This window comes from Apium graveolens, unplaced genomic scaffold (genome assembly GCF_009905375.1).
Source record: "Apium graveolens cultivar Ventura unplaced genomic scaffold, ASM990537v1 ctg6616, whole genome shotgun sequence".
Lineage (NCBI taxonomy): Eukaryota > Viridiplantae > Streptophyta > Magnoliopsida > Apiales > Apiaceae > Apium > Apium graveolens.
Genome location: NW_027419638.1, coordinates 1 through 20,530, shown reverse-complemented (window position 1 = coordinate 20,530; position 20,530 = coordinate 1). Strand labels below are relative to the sequence as shown.

Genomic DNA, 20,530 nt, shown 5'->3' with positions numbered 1-20,530 from the left:
GAAGTTGAAAAGAAAACAAGGAAAAAGTATAAAAGTTTTACGATTAGATCGTGGAGGAGAATACTAAAACCTCAATTTCAAGAGTTTTTTGAAGGAGTGTGATAGTGTATCATAACTTACTCCTTCTGGAACACCTCAATGGAATAGAGATTCTGAGAGGAGAAATCGTACCTTGTTGGACATAGTGCGATCGATGATGAGTCAAGCGGATCTTCCATTCAGTTTCTAGGGTTATGGTCTAGAAACGACTGCATATACACTTAACCAAATTCCGACTAAAGCAGTTCAAAAGACTCCATATGAGATATGGACTGATAAATGTCATAGCATGATATTTATGAAAATTTGGGGATGTGAAGCGTTTGTAAAATGTTTAGCCTCTGACAAGCTTGGACCAAAATTAGATAGATGCTATTTTATGGGATACCCAAGTGAGACTAGGGTATAGTTTTTATAATCCTTCCGAGAACAAAGTGTTTGTTGCTCGGGCCACTGTATTTTTGAGGGAGAACTACTTTCTAAGAAAATCAGTGGAAGAACAATACATCTCGATGAAGATCGAGAACCACATGATAACATTGAACCAGAGTTGGAATAAGATTATGATGTACATCAAATGTTGAAAGTAATCTTGTTTAGGAAACACGTGTTATTCGTAGATCTAGTAGGATTCACCATGAGTCCGGGAGGAATTATGGATTTCTTTTGACTCAAGATGGTGATGTTGATGCTTACGGATAAGGATAAGCCTCACACCTACCAAGATGCTATGTACAGTCCAGACTCCGAGAGATGGCTAGAGGCCAAGAAATCCGTGATGAGTACTAGTTCCATACTAGTTCCATGAGTATTAGATACATGGGTGATTGGCTCTAGTGCAAGTGGGAGATTGTTAGTATATTTGCTCTAGAGACAATACTATGATGTTTTAGTTTAATATATTAGGATTATTAATGTTTATGTTCTATCGATTATTCTCTTTATAATTTATAAATTCTTAATTTACTGCGATATAAACGTTAGATTAATAAATATCCTTGGAATATGATATGCAATTCTATATCTCTAAGTACGTGACTTAGAAATGAGATTATGAGAATAGTATCAGTATTCCTAAAGGTCCCTAGTCGAGTATTATTATTAAGGGACAATAATAATGCATTAAGACTAGTGTAGTTGTTGACTGATGATCACATCTCATTGATCATAGGTATATTGATACTAAAGTCAAAGACACAGGAAGATGTATATGTACATGGTGTTGGACATACCCGATGTGAGATTCTACATGTCTGTTGTGTCATAGGTAATTCTCACAGTGATAATGATGTAATGGTCCTTAGACCTGAAGTCATTATATTTATATACGAGAATTAATATACATTGATTCCATTAAAAGTTATCCTTGAACGGGTAATGATAAAAGTGGACATTGGGTATATTATGAATCATATGAGAAATATGAATGATCTAGATGAGATTTAACCCTCATATTTAGGAGTGATATTATTGGCCTCTTGTGTGAGCTAGACTGCGAAATGCGTGGCCACGCTTAAATGTTGATTTGATATGATAGTCTACTCATTGATCAATGAAACCTGGATTAAACATTGATGGGGATGATATATTACATGCCCCTAGTTTAATCTATAATATGTGGTTAAAGGGATTATACATTGTACATTATTCACGAAAGGTTTAATCGATCACCGATTCAATTATTATTACTTGGGTAGCAATGATGTGTTACTAAATGCCGCTCATTATTTACGATTTTAAATTAGATTTAAAATTCGTTGTCAACGTAATAAACCTATAGGGTCACACACAAAGAATGCTTGAAGGATTATTTAATTTAAATTGGATTTAAATTAAATTAAAGTAATTTGAATTATTTAATATTAATTAAGTTTGACTTAATTAATTAGATAAATATTGATATTCGAATTTACTTATATTAATTATGAAATTCATTTGTTAAATAATTATGTGTGACTTAATTATTATAAAAATAGGAATTTCGAGTTAATAATAACTCCCAATTAGTTAAGAATTATAATTCTTATTCCTACTCTCTATATAATATCTCTTATGTGGCTGATTTTGTAAGAAAGACTTTTACTAAAACCCTAGCCACCAGAAGAGAAGATAGAGGAGAGAGCAAGAAGAAACGGGTTTGTGCTAGTACTTATCAAATCCTTGAGTTCAAGCATTCGTGTGGATACCGATAGAGCGTATATCGCGAGAGCGGGATGCGTGGTGATTGAACAAGCTTTGGATCTCCATTAGTCAACCAATTGGTAAATCTTCTTAAGGTAAACAATCTGATCTACGAATTAAATATATGTTTTTTGCATGGATCCTGCGGTGGGTTTCGAAAATTCTGATTTTTTACATTTTTAATTACTGTTTCCGTTGCGTTTATGTGCTCGAAACCCAATACAAAGCTTTGCCACTATGCCCATCAGTGATAGCACTTTCTCAGTAGTCCCATCGAATTGGCTCACCTTGTCAACGCCCTAGCCACAACTTACTCTTGTTGCGCAATCTCAAAGTATGTATTTTTTAACTTTCCCCACCGTAGTTCTCATACATCCCAAAACAATCTTCCTACTATATCTTCACCTGCAACATTAGTTTCACCATTCATTTCAACTGCTGCAATAGCTTCCATATCATCACATATATCTCAATCTTTACCCCGTACCTCTCCTCAACCTTCAACTCCCGTATCTAAGTCTCATCATTCCCGGGCCTCTTCTGACATACCAGAATCTGCATCACCAACTTTGTGCTCATATAATCAGAATGGTCTCCAACTTGTATGTGATTCATCTAATTCAAAATCTGACTCCATACAAGCTCCCTCATCTCCTCATATTATGTCTAAAACACCTACTAGAACACGTCATATGATTTTCGACCAACAGCACTTAACAAGACAAAGTTTTTACAACATGTTTCTACTGATTCTCCTACCAAAATTCTTGAACCATCCTCCTTTACTATTTCCTACAAAATGCCTATCTGGTATCGTCCTATGCAAGAGGAAATGGTTGCTCTTATTAAAAATAATACATGGACTCTTGTTCCACCTCCACATTCACGTAATATTATTAGCAATCGATGGATATACAAGGTTAAGTATTATTCTGATGGCTCACTTGAACGCTAAAAGGCCTGGTTAGTGGCTAAGGGATATTCCCAAAAGTATGGTTTGGATTATTACGAGACATTTAATCCAGTTATTAAACCACTTACCATTCGTACGGTATTAAATGTTGTTGTGAATTGTGACTGGTCAATATCTTGGCTAGACGTAAGTAATACATTTCTAAATGAGGATTTAAATGAAGTAGTTTATATGGTGCAACCTTGGGGGTTCATTGACAAGCGTTTTCCTTATTATGTTTGCAAACTGAATAAAACCATCTACGGTCTCAAGTAATCTTCCTGTGAATGGTTTTTGAAATTGAGTAAGTTTTTACTTTCGATTGGATTTAAGGCTTCCAAAGTTGATCCCTCCTTATTTATATACCGTCCTGGTCCCTCTATAATTTATATTTTCTTTTTAGTTTACGTGGATGATGTTATTGTGATCGGAAATGATTTGAGTGTACTAGAAACTCTTAAGTCGAAACTTGATGCTACTTTTTCCATACTAGATTTTGGTGCTCTACATTATTTTCTCGGAGTTGAAGTTGTCAAACATCCTCAAGGTATTATTTTATCTCAGTAAAAATATCTCAAAGACATCCTAAAAGCTACTGGTATGAATGATAGCAAGCTCTGGTCTACTCCGATGGCAGTGGGTACTTCTTTATCTCATTTTGAAGGCACTTCTCTTTCATTTTCTGATGCTCAATCTTATCGCAAGTTGTGTGGTAGTCTCCAATATGCAACATTAACAAGGCCCGATTTGTCTTTTTCTGTAAATAAGTTATGCCAGTTCATGCAACGTCCCACAGATGCGCACTTGAAAGCCTTAAAACGTGTCATGCCTTATGTCTCGGGCACTGTGAGTTGTGGTTTATTAAATTTAGTAATAAAATGGGTATGAAGCTCTAGAGATAACAATGAAGAAGAACAAAGAAGAAAATAGAAAATGTATTCATGTTTGTAAAAGTTACTTAATGATCAGTACACTTTCAGCATTTATATAATTGCAAGTCTAACGGAAATACAGCTGTCACTTAGGCCAGCTGTCACTACATCCAAACAAAATGCAACAATTCCTTATTTATCCAAAGATGATAAAGCATGAACCACAGAAGCCTTATGTTGTGATTTCAAGCTAACCACAACAACTGCTAAATGTGAATTATCTGTAGGACTCGTAATACTCCCCCCACAAGCAGAAGATAAATAAGGATTGTGTAATTCAAGCTTGGAACAAAAATACCAATGTGTTGCACTACCCAAAGTTTTAGTAAAAATATCAGCCAGTTGCTCCTTCATAGAAATTTTTAAAGGACGAATGACACCAGCCTGGACCTTTTCACGGATAAAATGACAATCCAATTCAATATGCTTAGTACGAGCATGTTGAACAGGATTGATAGCAATATCAACTACAGCCTGGTTGTCACAGTACACATGAACAACATTAGTAACAGGAATCAACAAATCAGCAAGCAAGTATTTAAGCCACATAATCTCAGTAGTAATAGATGCTACAGCCCGATATTCAGCTTCAGCAGTGCCCTGGGAAGTCACGGATTGTTTCTTGGCTTGCCAAGAAATAAGGGAAGAACCTAACTGCAAAAAACCCTGTCACAGGCCTTCCAAAAATGGTGCACCCTCCCCAATTGCTATCACAATACCCTTGAAGGACTAAAGGATTGTTAACATGAAATATAAACCTAAACCGGTTGTGCACTTGAGATAACGAAGAACACGAAAAAAGCATCTAAATGCTTCTCACGAGGAGCATGTAAGAACTGGCTTAAAAGGTGAACAGAGTAGCTGATATCAGGCCTCGTAAATGTTAAGTATAACATTTTCCCAACCAGACTTCGATATAAAGAAGAACTCTTAAGCAAATCCCCAGAATGAAAGTTGTCATAAAGTTTGATGTTTTGATCAAGAGGAATAGAAAGGGGCTTAGAGTGAAGGAGATTTGTACTGGAAAGCATATCCAATATGAATTTTTGTTGACTTAGTACCAACCCTCTGTCATTTCGATAAATCTCAAGACCAAGATAATACTTGGCTTGACCCAAGTCTTTGATGCTAAATTTGGTATGCAAATCCTTTTTCATATTTACACTAAAAGAAGTATGGTTGCCAGTCAATAAGATGTCATCAACATAGATGACTGCAACATTAAAAAAATCACCTTGTTGATGAACAAATAAAATATAATCAGCCAAAGATTGTTTAAAACCAAGCACCAACAGAAAATCTGACAATTTCTTATTCCATTGACAAGAAGCTTGTCGTAATCCATAAATCGATTTGATTAATTTGTAAACCAGATGAGCATGAGCAGAATCAACCATATAACCTAAAGGCAAATCCATATAAACTTCCTCAATCAAGTCACCGTGTAGGAAAGCGTTGTTAATATCTAACTGAAAAATAGGCCAATTTTTAGACGAAGGAATAGCCATAATGGTCTTGACGGTAACACCTTTGGCAACAAAAGCAAACGTGTCATGGAAATTAACCCCATGTTCTTGGGTGTACCGTTTAGCAACTAAAGGTTCTTGGGTGTCATGATAAAGGTGTAGAATCGAGTAATAAGTGCAGCACATTGGTATTTTTGTTCCAAGTTTGGATTACACAATCCTTGTTTATCTTCTGCTTATGGGGGGAGTATTACGAGTCCTACAGAAAATTCACATTTAGCAGCTGTTGTGGTTAACTTGAAATCACAACATAAGGCTTCTGTGGTTCATGCTTTATCATCTCAGATAAATAAGGAATTGTTTATTGGTGTAAATTAAAAGAGCAGGAGTATATCAGAGAGAAAAACAAACTATTCTTATTTTTCTTGACTTAAAATGCTCAGTACATTACTTCTTATAAGAGAAAAGCTAAACAACCAAATCCTAAAAATGGGGAAGCATAATCTCACTTCCTAACATAATGCACAGAATCAACAAACCACTATCTAGATTTATTAGTATCCTAAACTACTGATAACCAACAACTACTGAAAAATAGGAATTAGCCTTGAATCAGTCATTCAACACCTCCCCTTGATTCAAAGTTGCAGACTCCCAATTGCATTCTGAAGAAATCATTTTTGGCTTGAAAAAGTGCCTTAGTAAATATATCTGCTACCTGCTCATTTGTACCACAGAACTTCAGGTCAATTTTTCTTTCAGCTGAGAGTTGTCGAACAAAGTGATGTTGCACATCTATGTGCTTCATTCTTGCATGAAAAGCTGGATTCCTACTCATTGCGATAGCAGACCTATTGTCACAAAAAATATCAGTAGCTTCTGTTTGAAGATAACCGACATCAGCAAGTAATTTTCTAAGCCACAATGCTTGTCGAGCTGCTGAACTTGCTGCTGCATACTCTGCTTCGGAAGATGACAAGGCAACCGTTTCTTGTTTCTTTGAGCTCCTTGTTATTGCACCAGAACCAAGAAAGAAAATACTCCCAGAAGTGCTTTTACGATCATCCAGGCTTCCTACCCAATCACTATCAGTGAAGCCAATCAATTTGAGACTTGAGGTTTTAGAATACCACACACCAAAATCTGATATACCAGCCACATAACGAAGAATTCTTTTTGCTGCACCAAGATGTTGTCGAGTAGGATTATTCAAAAATCTGGACACCAAACTAACATGATAAGCAATGTCGGATCTGGTGTGAGTTAAATAATTTAAACCACCCACTAGACTTCTGAATAACCTTGGATTCGCTGCTCCCGTTCCATCTTCATGTTGTATCTTCTCATTAATATTCATCGGAGTAACTGCAACTTCACAATTTAGCATGTTGAACTTCTTTAACAAATCTGCAGCATACTCTTTTGACACAAAAAATTCCATCTAAATCCTGCTTTACTTCAAGACCCAAAAAATATTACAATAAAACAAATCTGTCATCTCAAAAGTCTTCATCATACTAGACTTAAAGTCAAAAACTAAAGATTCAGAACCCATGTAAATTATATCATCTACGTAAAGGCAGACCAATAAAAAATCACCATTACCTTCACGTTTAAAGTAGAGTGTAGGCTCATTTTCACTTCACGTGACTCCTTTAGCTTGAAAGAAATGATCAATTCTACTGTACCACGCACGTGGTGCTTGTTTTAGCCTGTAAAGCACCTTCTTTAATTTGTAAACTTTGTTTTCTGACCCATTTGCAATAAATCCTTGTGGCTGAGAAATATAGACATCTTCTTCCAATGTACCGTTTAGAAAGGCGGACTTCACATCGAGTTGATACAGTGGTAACTTGAGTTGGGCAGCCAATGCTAACATTATTCTCACTGTTTCGAAACGAGCAACGAGAGAAAGTCTCGTCGAAATCCACACCTTGCTGTTGTTAGTAACCCTTTGCCACGAGACGAGCTTTGTGCTTTTGAATACTTCCATCAGCATTATATTTTGTTCGGAACACCCACTTCAGCCCTATAACATTCTTGTCCTCTGGAGCATCAATCAATTCCCAAGTGTCATTCCTTTCAATAGCTAACATTTCTTCTTCCATTGCATTCTTCCATTCAGGTTGTGCATTTGCTTCCTCAAATAAAATAGGATCAGTGACTAGCAAAGCATAGTTACAAGAACTATAAATTTCTGCCAAAGATCTAGTTTTTCTAGTTGGAATGTCACGATCATCACCACTGCTAGTGTTGCTACCTGGCGTTGATGGTGGCGAATTTACCGGTGAAGATGAGATTGAGTTTACAGGTGACTCTGTATCTAGCTGTTCATCAGCTTCACCTTCTACTGGAATATTATAAGCACTTCCATTCTTTTCGACATTCCACTTTAAGCGAGCTTCTTCATTAAACACCACATTCCTGCTAATTATCACTTTGCCACTTACTGGGTTATATAAGCGATATGCTTTGGAACAATAACCAATAAAAATGCATGTTTCTGACTTCTCATCTAATTTATAACGATTATTAACCAAAGCATAAGCTACATACCCAAAGACTTTCAAGTGACTTACCCCTGGTTTCCTACCTTTCCATGCTTCAAATGGAGTTTTGTTCCAAACATCCCTTGTTGGAGATATATTAAGAAGATACACTGAAGTTGCTATAGCTTCTCCCCAAAAATTGTCCGAAAGCGCCTTTCCCTTTAGCATACTTCTAGCCATTTCAACCACTGTTCGATTTTTTCGCTCCGCCACCCCATTCTGTTCCGGTGTGTAAGGCGTCGTAAGCTCTCTGCGAATTCCATGCTCATCACAGAAGGCATTAAACTCTTCATACATAAACTCACCTCCTCTGTCAGTTCGGAGAGCAATTATATCTCGACCACTTTGTTTTTCTACAAATGCCTTGAATTTTTTAAAATTTTCAAATGCTTCAGACTTGAATTTTAAGAAATAAACCCAACTCATGCGTGAAAAATCATCAGTAACTAACAAAAAATAGCGACTTCCACCTAATGACTCAATTTCAATTTTCATAGGGCCACATAAATCTGTATGTACAAGCTCAAGACATTTTGAAGCTCTCCAAGACTTCCCACCAGGAAAAGAAGCTTTACTTTGTTTTTTATACACACAACCTTCACAAAATTTAAGCTCGCCTATTTTTGGTAAACCAACAACCATTTGTTTTTTACTTAAAAGTTTCAAACTACGAGCATTCAAATGTTCATACCGCAAATACCACAACTCAGACTCATTCTTTAGATTAGCAATCATTGCATTTCCCAAAACATCATTTGAAACATTAATCGGAAACAATCTATTTTGAGTCATGTGAACATTTGCTATATTATGACCAGACTTCTTATCAATCACAGCACACATAGCATCATCAAACACAATTCATTAGCCAACATTCATTAATCGACCAATACTTAACAAGTTATGAGCTAAATTAGGGACAAATTGCACATCATAAAGAAGTTTTACATCACCTTGCACAGTTTTGATGGAGATAATACCTTTCCCTGCCACTTGCATTAGCTTGTTGTCACCAAGATGAACATCACCTTTCTACGACTCATCAAGCTCCTTGAATATTGATTTTGTTCCTGACAATGATTTGAGCATCCGCTATCTAAAAACCACACATCATTGCTGCTATGTGAGATTTGTGAATGGGCCATAAACAACCTGGCCTCCTCTTCAGCCTTTTGAGAGAAATTTGCTTGTGGTTGTTCATCCCTCTGTTTGGCCCAACAATCAACCTCTTTGTGACCATTCTTTTTGCAATGGTAACATTGAATCTGGCTCTTGTGCTGATGGTAATCATTTGAATGACCTCTGCCTCTCCAGCCATCACCACTATAATGACCTCCGCCCCTTCCATTTTCACAACCTCGACCCCGACCTCCACGGAAATAACCCCTGCTTTTTCCTCGAGTTCCTGAATCCATCTTGCCCTTAAATGAATACTCTCCTTTTACTTGGAAAGCTTTCTCCTCTGTCTTAACATTATTTTTATCATCCTACTTTCAGGAGCCAGTAGAGAACCCATCAATTCATCAAAGTTAAAAGTGGATAAATCCTTTGACTCTTCAATTGCAGGAACAATATTATTCCAGTTTTCATTCAAGCTTCTTAGTACTTTACTCACAATTTTTCATTGCTAATCTCTTCACCATACGATCTCATCTGACTGACAATTTCAGTCACTCTAGACAAATAAGTTTGAACATACTCTTTCTCTCCCATGACCAATTTAGCAAAATCACTGCGAAAAGTTTGCAATCGTACCTTAATTACCCTCGCATCACCCAAATACTCCTGTTTGAGTATCTCCCATGCTCCATGTGCACTATTAGCAGATGAAATTCGTGAAAAAATATCGCCATCTAATGCCGATTGAATGAAGAACAACGCCTTGGCATCCTTTTTGCGGTTGTCCCTCAGTTGCTGATCGGGCACGGCCGGTGCTGGATTTGGTTCATCATAACCTTTGCCCACCAAATCCCATAATTCTTGGGATTTAAACATAGTCTTCATTTTAAGACTCCACAAATGATATTTTTCACCTCTAAAGATGGAAATTGAGGGCTGAGAAGATGTGTTCGTAATGTTTCCTGCCATTATGTTCTCACGGGTGGGGTTAAATGGAAGAAGGATTTTCTCTCTCTTACTGGGAATGTGTTTTAATGTTTTTTTAGGGACCGAAACCTGGTAAAGCTCTAATACCACAAATGTTGGTGTAAATTAAAAGAAAAGGAATATATCAGAGAGAAAAACAAAATGTTCTTATTTTTCTTGACTTAAAATGCTCAGTACATTACTTCTTATATAGAGAAAAGCTAAACAACCAAATCCTAAAAATGGGAAAGCATAATTCCACTTCCTAACATAATGCATGGAATCAACAAACCACTATCTAGATTTATTGGTATCCTAAACTACTGATAACCAACAACTACTGAAAAATAGGAACTAGCTTTGAATCAGTCATTCAACATTGTTGCATTCTGTTTGTATGTAGTCACAGCTGGCCTAAGTGACATTTGTATTTCCGTTAGACTTGTAATTGTATAAATGCTGAAACTGTACTGATCATTAAGTAACTTTTACAAACGTGAATACATTTTCTATTTTTCTTTGTTCTTCTTCATTGTTATCTCTAGAGCTTCATATCCATTTTATTACTAAATCTAATATGGTTTATTAATTAAAAAGGGACAACCATGTAATCTTAATGCTTTTGTTGATTCTGATTGGGGCAGATGTCTTGATGATCGTTGTTCTACAGGTGGATATCTTATATATTTTGGTAACAATTTAATTTCCTGGCATTCCAGAAAATAGCCTATTGTTGCTCGGTCATCCACAGAATCTAATTTAAAGCCGTAGTCAATGCATGTATTAAACTTCACTGGCTTCGTACTATTCTTTTTGAACTTGGTGTTCCATTAGCAAAATCTCTTCAAGTGTGGTGTGACAATGTCGGTACTGTGTATCTCTCTACTAATCCAGTTTTTCATTCACGTACGCGCCATGTGGAGGTTGATTATCATTTTTTCATTGAGCTTGTATCACAAAAACAAGTCCATGTTTTTTCTCTTTCTTTAGCTGATCAGTTAGCCGACATTATGACTAAGATTGTCGACAAACTTCGATTATACTCTGTACTATCTTCACTTTGAGGGAGCGTATCAACATTATCCTTATTGTGCTAAGGATTAACTTTAGTCACTAATAAGTTTATTTAGATATGTACTAGTATACTTCTAGTTAAAATCTAACTCTATCATTACATATATATATAAGGGATCAGTGAAAACCTGACGTTAATGTAAAATCATATAATTTCAATAATTTGAATTCTAGAATTATTTTCTAGTGTGTTAAATAAATTGATGGAAAGAAAGAAATAAAATAGATGTGAATGAGGGTAATTTTATTTGAATCTTAGTAAAGGATGTGCACGTATGCATGTGTAAAATATAGAGTCTAATTTAGCAAAATAAAATGTAGTCGAGTCAAGTGGAGGTGTATGGTAGTGTAAAAAAGTGCGATGCAGGGAATCAGATCCATCTTTTCTTCCTCTTCAATTCACTGCACTTTCTCCCTCCCATTTTAATTTACAATTTTCTAATTTTCCGCCATTTTCAAAACTCATACTGTAACAAATTAATCACCGCCATCCTTTTCACAAATTTCACCGCCTGAGAGTCTCAACGTTTTCACTATGCGCTTCAACGACGAAGACCTGTAAGTTTTTGCATCTATACTTACACTTATTGTGTGTAATTTAGTTAGGGTTTTGTTTCGCTATATCTGTTTTCGTTTTTGTTTGTATCTTCTGTATACACTTACTTATTTCAGGTATCGTGATGAGAATGCTGAGCCGTCGATCTGTTCCGGCGGCGGAGGTTTTCGGCGCCGTGACCGATCTCCGACGCCGGTACTTTTGAGCTCCGGCAGGGAAGCAAACTACCGGAATCGCCTCGTGAAGAGCGCTGGTGATATGGAGGTGAAGGAGATGTGGCGTACTGTTGCTGGTGGTGATTCTGAGGTATATTTTACTCTAATTTCACACACTCACAGAGAGAGAGAGAGAGAGAGAGAGGAGAGAGAGAATTTTGTGGAGTTTTGAGTGGAAAATGGATTGTACGGAATATTACAGTGTATATATAAATACATTGTTTAATGAGGTTTGGCTATAATATTTTAGTGTAATATATTGATGCTGTTGGAGTTATTTTATGTTTACGTTTTTAAGTCTGTTCAGCTGAAATTTATAGCTCTCGGTGAAATTTCTGTAAATGATGGTTTTATATATTGATGCTCTTTGTTTTCTCTTTATCAGTTCATTTCTGGCTTTTTGGTTAGTTGAGACTTAAGATGCCTTGTGGTTAAGTTGATGCCATTGATATATTCAGATCGGTTTAGGTTGCTTGGTTAAGTACTTAAGTTTCGTTTATAGGGAGTAGAAAGAGGTTTTGTAGCACAGTGGCGTTGTAGACTTGTAGGTGTGCAAGTTGTTACGTTGGATGCTGTCTGCCTAACGGAGATACGGAATGACTTCAAACTTTAAGTCATGTCTTCTCACACGAGCAATACTTTGAGATGGTTGTGTTTACTTTTTAATTAGTTAATGCATCATTGAGTAATGATTGTTAGAGCGCAATTAAAATTTTGGATAAAATTTTCTGCTGTATGACAGATGCATAGGTATTATATGAATGCTGTCTTCTAGAACTTATGTTTCTGTTTAGGATGAACGTGAGGTTGCTGGGATGGTTGATACTGCTTATCGCTATGGTAGTGGCACCAAACATCAGTCGCCTGGTGATGCTCCTCAGGTAGATTACACTGTATATCAATTGGAACTTAAAATAAAAAGTCATCTGTAAGATCACGTTAACATATTGTTCTTGTTTTGTACTTTTGAAATAGACACGAGATTCATTTCTTGTTCAGTTTAGCAAACGAGTATGTGTAAATTGCCTAGTATGTGGCCTGTGGGGGAGGTTGGATGACGTCTTTCGAAAAAGAAATTGATTTGTAGATCTGCAGGATATTTAGCTTCCTTCTTCTTTAACGTTTCATTTCTTTTGATGACAGGAAGAAGAGATTGCTGAAATCACTAATCTCTTTACCAGAGGTAAGAAGAAAAAGAAACGCGAGAAAACTGCTGCAGAAATTGCATTGCTAGTTGAGGAGGTCATGGCTGAGCTTGAGTTTGTAGCAAGAGGATGCGCTACTGAATTTAGAGTCAAAACCTGCTATAAACAAACTTATGAAGCTGCCATATCTTACCCAAGTCCTGTCAAAGTGAGCTAGCTGTCTTGTTTCTTTCTGAGTTGCTTAATAATGTTGTAATTTTGGTTCTTATCCAATTGTATTTACTGAGCTGAAGGAAGCAGCTTCAACATGAATTTTTAGATCATGGAATTTTAGCTGTTCTGAAGAGTTGGCTTGAACCACTTCCAGATGGGAGCTTGCCTAATATAAACATCCGTGCAGCAATACTGAAGATTTTGGCTGATGTATGGATATAACTACTCTCATTTATTACTGTTACTATTTTTCCCCTACTAAAATTGCTGTTTTTGGAGTTATTATCATTATTGTTATTCTTGATGCTTTTTTAAATGTGGTAGTTGTTAACATTAGTTGGTCCTCACTCTGAAAATTGTTAACCCAGAAAGTGGTTTATTTCATATATTACAGTTCCCAATTGATTTAGAACAGGATGAAAGAAAAGAACAACTGAAGAAGAGTGGCCTGGGAAAGGTCAGTCTTTCCATGTGGATAATTCTTTAAATACAATGGGCAATTGGCATACTTTCTCTATAGTATTTCATAGTTTTTAGTGGCATACTATTATTATAGACTTATAGTATTTTGTTAATGAACATATGGATAACTAGTAACGTTGTTATTTCTTGAATTTGGCTTAGGTCATTATGTTTTTGTCAAGATCTGAAGAAGAGACAACATCTAACAGAAGAATTGCTAAGGAACTCGTTGACAATTGGGTAAATATCCTCGGAAGTTGTTGCCTATTAATTTTGGAAATAGTCTGTTTACAATATTGACCTCTTGTTAGTTGTCACTGAGTGAAATTTCAGCTTAAAGCCATGTTGCCAATATAATTTTTTTAGCTTTTTCACTAAAATATATTGTATAAATGGAGTGGTAGAAGTAGAACTGTGAAATTATAACTTTGCATTACTGTATCTGTTAGAAGTCATTGATAACATTTGTTCCGTTTTCTTTCTTTTCATAGCACATACCAGTGTTTTCACGTTGTATGAATGTTGTTTGGACTTGTATGCGATGATTTACACTCATGATTACTCTTTGATTCTGCAGAGTCGATCAATCTTCAACAAGAGCACTAGGTTTGCAGACATGAGAAACTTTGATGCTGATAGGATTCTGTTACAGGGGGGTTCTGGGAAAAGGTAATTTGTTATCGGTTTATTTGTTATTCTCATATCTTGTTTTTTTAATTACAAATACCTTGTAAAAAAATTTTTATTTTTCTTAAAGGTGTAGTTTTTCCCGATCTTTGTTTCCCTTCGTCTTTGTGACAGGTCAATGCATAAAACTGCAGGGGTGCATTCTAGAGATGATGATTTTGATGTGGCTATGTTTTCACAGTACGTTACCATGACACATAAGTTCAAACCTAATTCTGCACTATTACTTGGTCCACATTCTGCACAAATTTTTAGTTTAACTTGTTTCCTATTTAATATAGACAAGGGTAATGCAGGGAATCAAGGTGTGGCAAGCAGTCCTCTAGACAGCAAACTTCCAGGCCTGAGGCAATGCCTTTGGATTTTGTTGTTCGTCCTCCGTCTAAGGTTGATCCTGACCTAATTAGGGCCCGAGCTAAGCATGTTGTGCAAGACCAGTATCGCCTCAAGGTTGGTTCCTTTTGTTGTTGATGCTGAGTTTGACGGTATAAAATAAGTTTTTTCATCTGCAGTTACTTAATTGTAGGACTAGAGACACTATCTGAAATTAATTTCTTATCTGCCACTTTTACTGTCATTCTGATGATGAAACGGAAAGAAATTCAGAGGATACAGTGAGATGAATATATAATGCACTCATGCATACCCCCGATAAAATACAATGCTCATGATCAAAACATATAGGGACCACTAAAGCATGTAACAATGAAGTGAGAGGGCAATAAAACAAGATAAGTTAGAAAAATGTTTGTGGACAGTGGAAGGTGAAAATACTTTTCAATTTATCCAGGAACAGAAGTGGTTGCTAATCCAGTGGAACTTCCCTATTCCCTGGTTATTACTCCTGTAAATTGTTATAATGGAGGATCCCTCTCCCTAGTTAATTATACTTATACATAACTTCCAGCCTTTGCATTGTTGCTTTACCAAATCTCTTATTACTTAAATCTGAACTTTGCTTGTATTCGTAGTTTCCTTTTGCTTTGAAACATACAAAATTATATTTTTGACTAATTTGATGGATGTAATTCTTATGTACTTGTTCAGTGCGTCTTAGGTCTCATCTTTCTTTCCGCAACCCATGCAAGTGTTAATTCACTAAAGATCTGTTTGATATCTTATCCACGTTGTCTTGGATCACTTCTAACTTACCTTGAAACTGGATGTAATACTTATTTCAGATGAATAAGAAATTGGAACAATTGAAAGGGCCAAAAAGGAAGCAGCTTCAGGCGGCGAAAATTAGTGTGGAAGGTCGGTCAATGGTCAAGTACCTGTAAAAATCACCAAAGCTACAAAGATCGTTACTCTCCCCAGGGCTTAATTCATATGACCGTAAGGACCGAAAAGACACATAAATATTCGTGCCACCAAGTTACACGTCAATAGCTTATTCTTCTAGCTTTAGTAGCCCTGTGTAATACTGTAATTGGTATAATATATAGTTTGAGATGAGATTACAGTGTTGGTGTTGTTTGTAGAAGAAACTAAAACCCAGTGCTCCCCCTTAGAAATGATTAATACCTCTAGTAACTTGTTGATGAAATCTGAAGTTTCTTGTTCCGCTTCTATCTTTAACTGTTACCTTCTTTATGTATTTAGCACATTGGAGTGTTGTAACTTGTAAGTAAGCTTTTCCGCCGGTTTACGAAACTATGAGTTTCTCCTAACAAAACATTAACAAACAAGCTCGTTAACTAAACAAAACAGGTTCCCTTCAATCAACAGACCTGTTGCTTACATTAGTTTGAGTTTCTCCTAACCATAACGTAGATCAACTATAAACTGTCTTGAAGCAGGGTCTTGAGTAATATCCACATAGGTATAATGCTAGTAAATTGAATGGGTTGTATTTAAATTAATCTAAAGTAATTTGTTTAACATCTACGATTACAACAAAAAGAAGATGAACTGCAAGGAAGCCAAGCTTGCTTACTACATATATAGTTATATACAGGGTATTTTAACTGGTTCGTCTCCTGTAAAAAAAAACTGGTTCGTCAAAGCTGCAAAGTCCATACAAACGTGCTAGCTCGATCTCATGCGTGGGATTTCATTTAAGCATTTCTAGAAGCCTCCTTTATTTTATTTATTCTTTTGCTTCCTTAAGTTAAAAGCCTCAACTTTATCAACAAAATTGAAAAGTAATTTAGGTTCATCCGTACACAACAAAATTGATCAGACCTTCTAGACAGAAACAAGCTCTGGTGACTATAGCTATTAGCTATCTTACAATTGGGTTGTGTTTACATAGCTATCTTACACTCTCTCGCACACATCAATCCAATACAGTACTACTATTAATATACAGAAGTAGTATCATATAAATGATACTTGGCGTTAAATTTAAGGCAATGTATATTGTTAGTTATTAATAATCTGCATGTAAAAAAAAATCTGGATGGTGGACCAAGACAATACGGCCCAAAAGAGTTATAATTAGGATAATTGTGGAATATATATAAAGTCCAAGAAGGCCCATTTTGTAAGATAACGCACATTTGGGACTTGGTATAAATATATGACAACAACCTCATTTGAAGGGGTTGGCAAATTAAGTAAAGAGATCACCTTCTTAATAATAGTCTTAATACTAATAATATTAAAGGCATATTATTTGGCGCTAGAAGTAGCTTTACTTTACAAATCCAACCGAGATATGATTGTTGAAGAGATTGATCCAGGAACGGCTGGACCAATTCAGGTAAAGGAGTTGACGGCAGAAATTGCCGCCGACCCTTCGACCCACGGTGGTCAAGAACCGCCCAAACAATCGGCGTTAAAGCCGAAATGCTTATTTCCACCACCGGATGGTCCTTTTCATGATCAACCGGTGAACTTGATAGATGCGGATCAGAGAGACGAGAAGAGAAAGTTCACATCAGATCAGCGTTTCAAAGTACAGACATCCAAAGGCAAGAAGGTACTCTCAAGCGACATGCGACTCCATCTGGAAAAGAAAGAAAGGCTAAAGGCTCAAAACAGATAAGATCCGGAAGAACCATTTGATTCAGCTGAAGAACTTGAGCTCCTAGAACGTGATACTTGAATGCTTCAAGCCAAGCTCGAGCGAAAGCGTGAAATTCATCATCTTCGTCGAGAGCTCCAATAAACATCAATACAGATTTAGGGCCAAGATGATGAGCTCTACGATGAAGATGATGACGCCGAATATGAATATGAACCATCGGCAGAGTCAACATATTCACAACGGCGCGAGCGTCGACAGCGCACAATATCATCCGCCGACGTCTCTCAGCGAACCGAGTCCACAGAGTCCATCTCCCATGAAGAGTTTGCCAAAATGCAGGAGGAAATCGCTCAAATGTGCACCATAATGAGAAATCAATCAGGATTCAAGACTGTCTCTGAGAGCCCCCTGTCTACCGTCCCCCAAGACCCATGAAACATGGCAGGCCTCCAAACTCCAGATATTGTGATTATCATGAAGACACCGGCTATACAACAGAGCAATGCTTTCAACTCAGCAACCTCATCGAGGGAAAAATTCATCGGGGATAACTTGTCCATTATGTGCAACAAGATGATGCGCCAAGGCGCCACCATCGTGAGGAGAACGACCGAGTCATCGACGTCATCTTTGGCGGTATAGCCGCTGGGGGCCCCTCTCACAACTCTTGTAAGCTTTATACTCGAGAAGTTTTTAATGTCAACCCCTCGACAACTAAACGCCCTCGAGCAATTCCTTCCCCAGTTATATCTTTCTCTGACGATAATTACTGTCATGATCTCATCGAGGGTCACCAGGATGCCCTTGTCATCACAACGTGCGTGGGAAACAACACAGTCAAAAAGATGTTAGTCGATAATGGTAGCTCCGTCGACGTCCTATATCATCATGCTTTCTCCCGAATGGACATCGGGGATCAAAGACTCGAAAACTCTCGAACACATTTGTATGGGTTCACAGGAAATGAGGTCCATATGGTAGGAACTATTGACATGCCAGTACTTTTTGGCTCTCCATCATGTCAAGTTTGGAAGGTGGTTAAGTTCCACGTGATCAGTGCCTCCTATAGCTTCAACACCATACTGGGGCGGACAACAATCACAGCACTTCGAGCTATAACGTCTATCTCCCACTTGAAAATGAAATTCCCCACAGACTTTGGTGTAGGAGAGATAATTGGTGACCAGGCAGCAGCAAGACAGTGCTACTTAACCACAGTGTCTCCAAAGAAAAAGATGGATGAGGAATTAGAAGTCAATAAAGTGCTCGATATCGACCCCAGATCCCTTGTCGATCTGCCTACCAACAACTCTTATTCTCCTGTCGAGGAAACCGAGAGAAATTGAAGTGTTTGAAAGAAACTCTGAGAAAACCACATGGATCGGCAAAAATCTCCCGAGTCGTTAAAGAAAGATATCACGTGCCTTATTCGTGAGTTCGCTGATATCATCGCCTGGGGGACCCCAAAGACATGTCGGAAATTCCAGAGATAATTGCACGACACTCCCTTCACATCAATAAAGACATCACGCCGATACGACAGAAACGTCAAATATTCTCTGACGAAAAGAAGGCGGCTATCAATCAAGAGATCGATCGACTCCTCGAAGCTAAATTCATCGAGCCCGTCCAGTTCCCTACATGGATCTCCAATGTCGTTTTAGTTAAGAAAAGTAATGGGAAGTGGCGAATGTGCGTCGACTACTCGGATGTCAATAGAGCTTGCCCCAAAGATTTTTACCCACTCCCAAACATCGATCAGCTGATCGACACCACAGCAGGAAACGAGCTCCTTTCATTTATGGATGCATTTTCGGGATACAACCAGATAAAAATGGATTCTCATGATTGGGAACAAACGACATTTATTACTCATAGGGGAGTCTTCGGATATCGAGTTATGCCCTTCGTCCTGATTAACGCCGGCGCGACTTTTCAACAGATGATGGATACGATCTTTGGATCACAAATTGGGAAGAATATGTTAATCTATGTGGACGACATGATAACTAAATCTAAGCTCACCATTAATAACTCTCTCGATCTCCGTGAGACTTTCGAGAATGCTCGAAGCCACAACTTACATCTTAATCTAGCAAATACTCCTTCAGACTTACCTCTGACAAATTTCTGGGGTTTTTGGTTACACAGAGAGGGATTGAGGCCGACCCCACACACATAAAGGCGATTCTAGAAATGGAGGATCCAAAATTCATTAAAGATCTCCAAAAGCTAACAGGGTGTATAGCAGCTCTTTGGCGATTTATTCCCCAGTCATCCAAAAGGTGCCTCACATTCTTTGCCGTCATCAAAAGGGCCTCGAGATCAACATCCTTCTAATGGAATAATGAGTGCAAATCTAGTTTCGCAGAGCTCAAGGCTTTTTGACAAATCCTCCTATCCTCACTCGGCTTATCCCAGGCGAGGCTTTGCGTGTATACCTCTCGGCCTCCGACGATACGGTGGCAGCCGTCCTCGTTTAGTTCAACGAAGGAAATGAAGTTCCGGTGTACTATATTAGTCACTTGTTATGAGATGCTGAGACTCGATGCCCACAGGTTGAAAAACTCGTATACGCCTTGATCATCGCCAGCAGGAAGCTTCGACATTACTTCCAAGCAAGGGAAATCAACCTCTGAAAAGAATATTGCACAAACCTGACATGACAGGAAGACTTGCGGCATAGACCATTGAATTAAGCCAGTTTTATATCGAGTACAAGCCCCGAACAGCCATAAAGGCTCAAGTCCTCTCAGATTTTATGGCAGAGTGTCAATTCAGGGCCAAACATTCAAATACCGATGAGGATCAACTACGATCATGGTTATTATTTGTCAATGGATCTTCAACCACCAGTTCAGGGGGAGCAGGAATAATTCTTATCAGTCCAGAAGGATTCAAGATCCAACAAGCCCTCAAGTTCGAATTCTAAGCGACAAACAATGTAGCCGAATACGAGGCATTGATCGCAGGGTTAAAGCTGGCAGCAAGTCTCGAGGTCAA

The 20,530-nt window shown here is 37.5% G+C and overlaps 1 protein-coding gene and 1 pseudogene across 1 annotated transcript; one reads left to right on the top strand and one right to left on the bottom strand.

The window, feature by feature from the left end:
- Window positions 1-9,730: 9,730 nt before the first annotated feature.
- LOC141703410 (uncharacterized) lies at window positions 9,731-10,207 on the bottom strand. The gene has a single exon (XM_074506950.1). It carries the CDS (start codon window positions 10,205-10,207, stop codon window positions 9,731-9,733), a length of 477 nt encoding a protein of 158 aa, XP_074363051.1.
- Window positions 10,208-11,373: 1,166 nt separating this feature from the next.
- Window positions 11,374-15,968, top strand: LOC141703412 (protein IWS1 homolog 1-like; annotated as a pseudogene).
- Window positions 15,969-20,530: the final 4,562 nt, after the last annotated feature.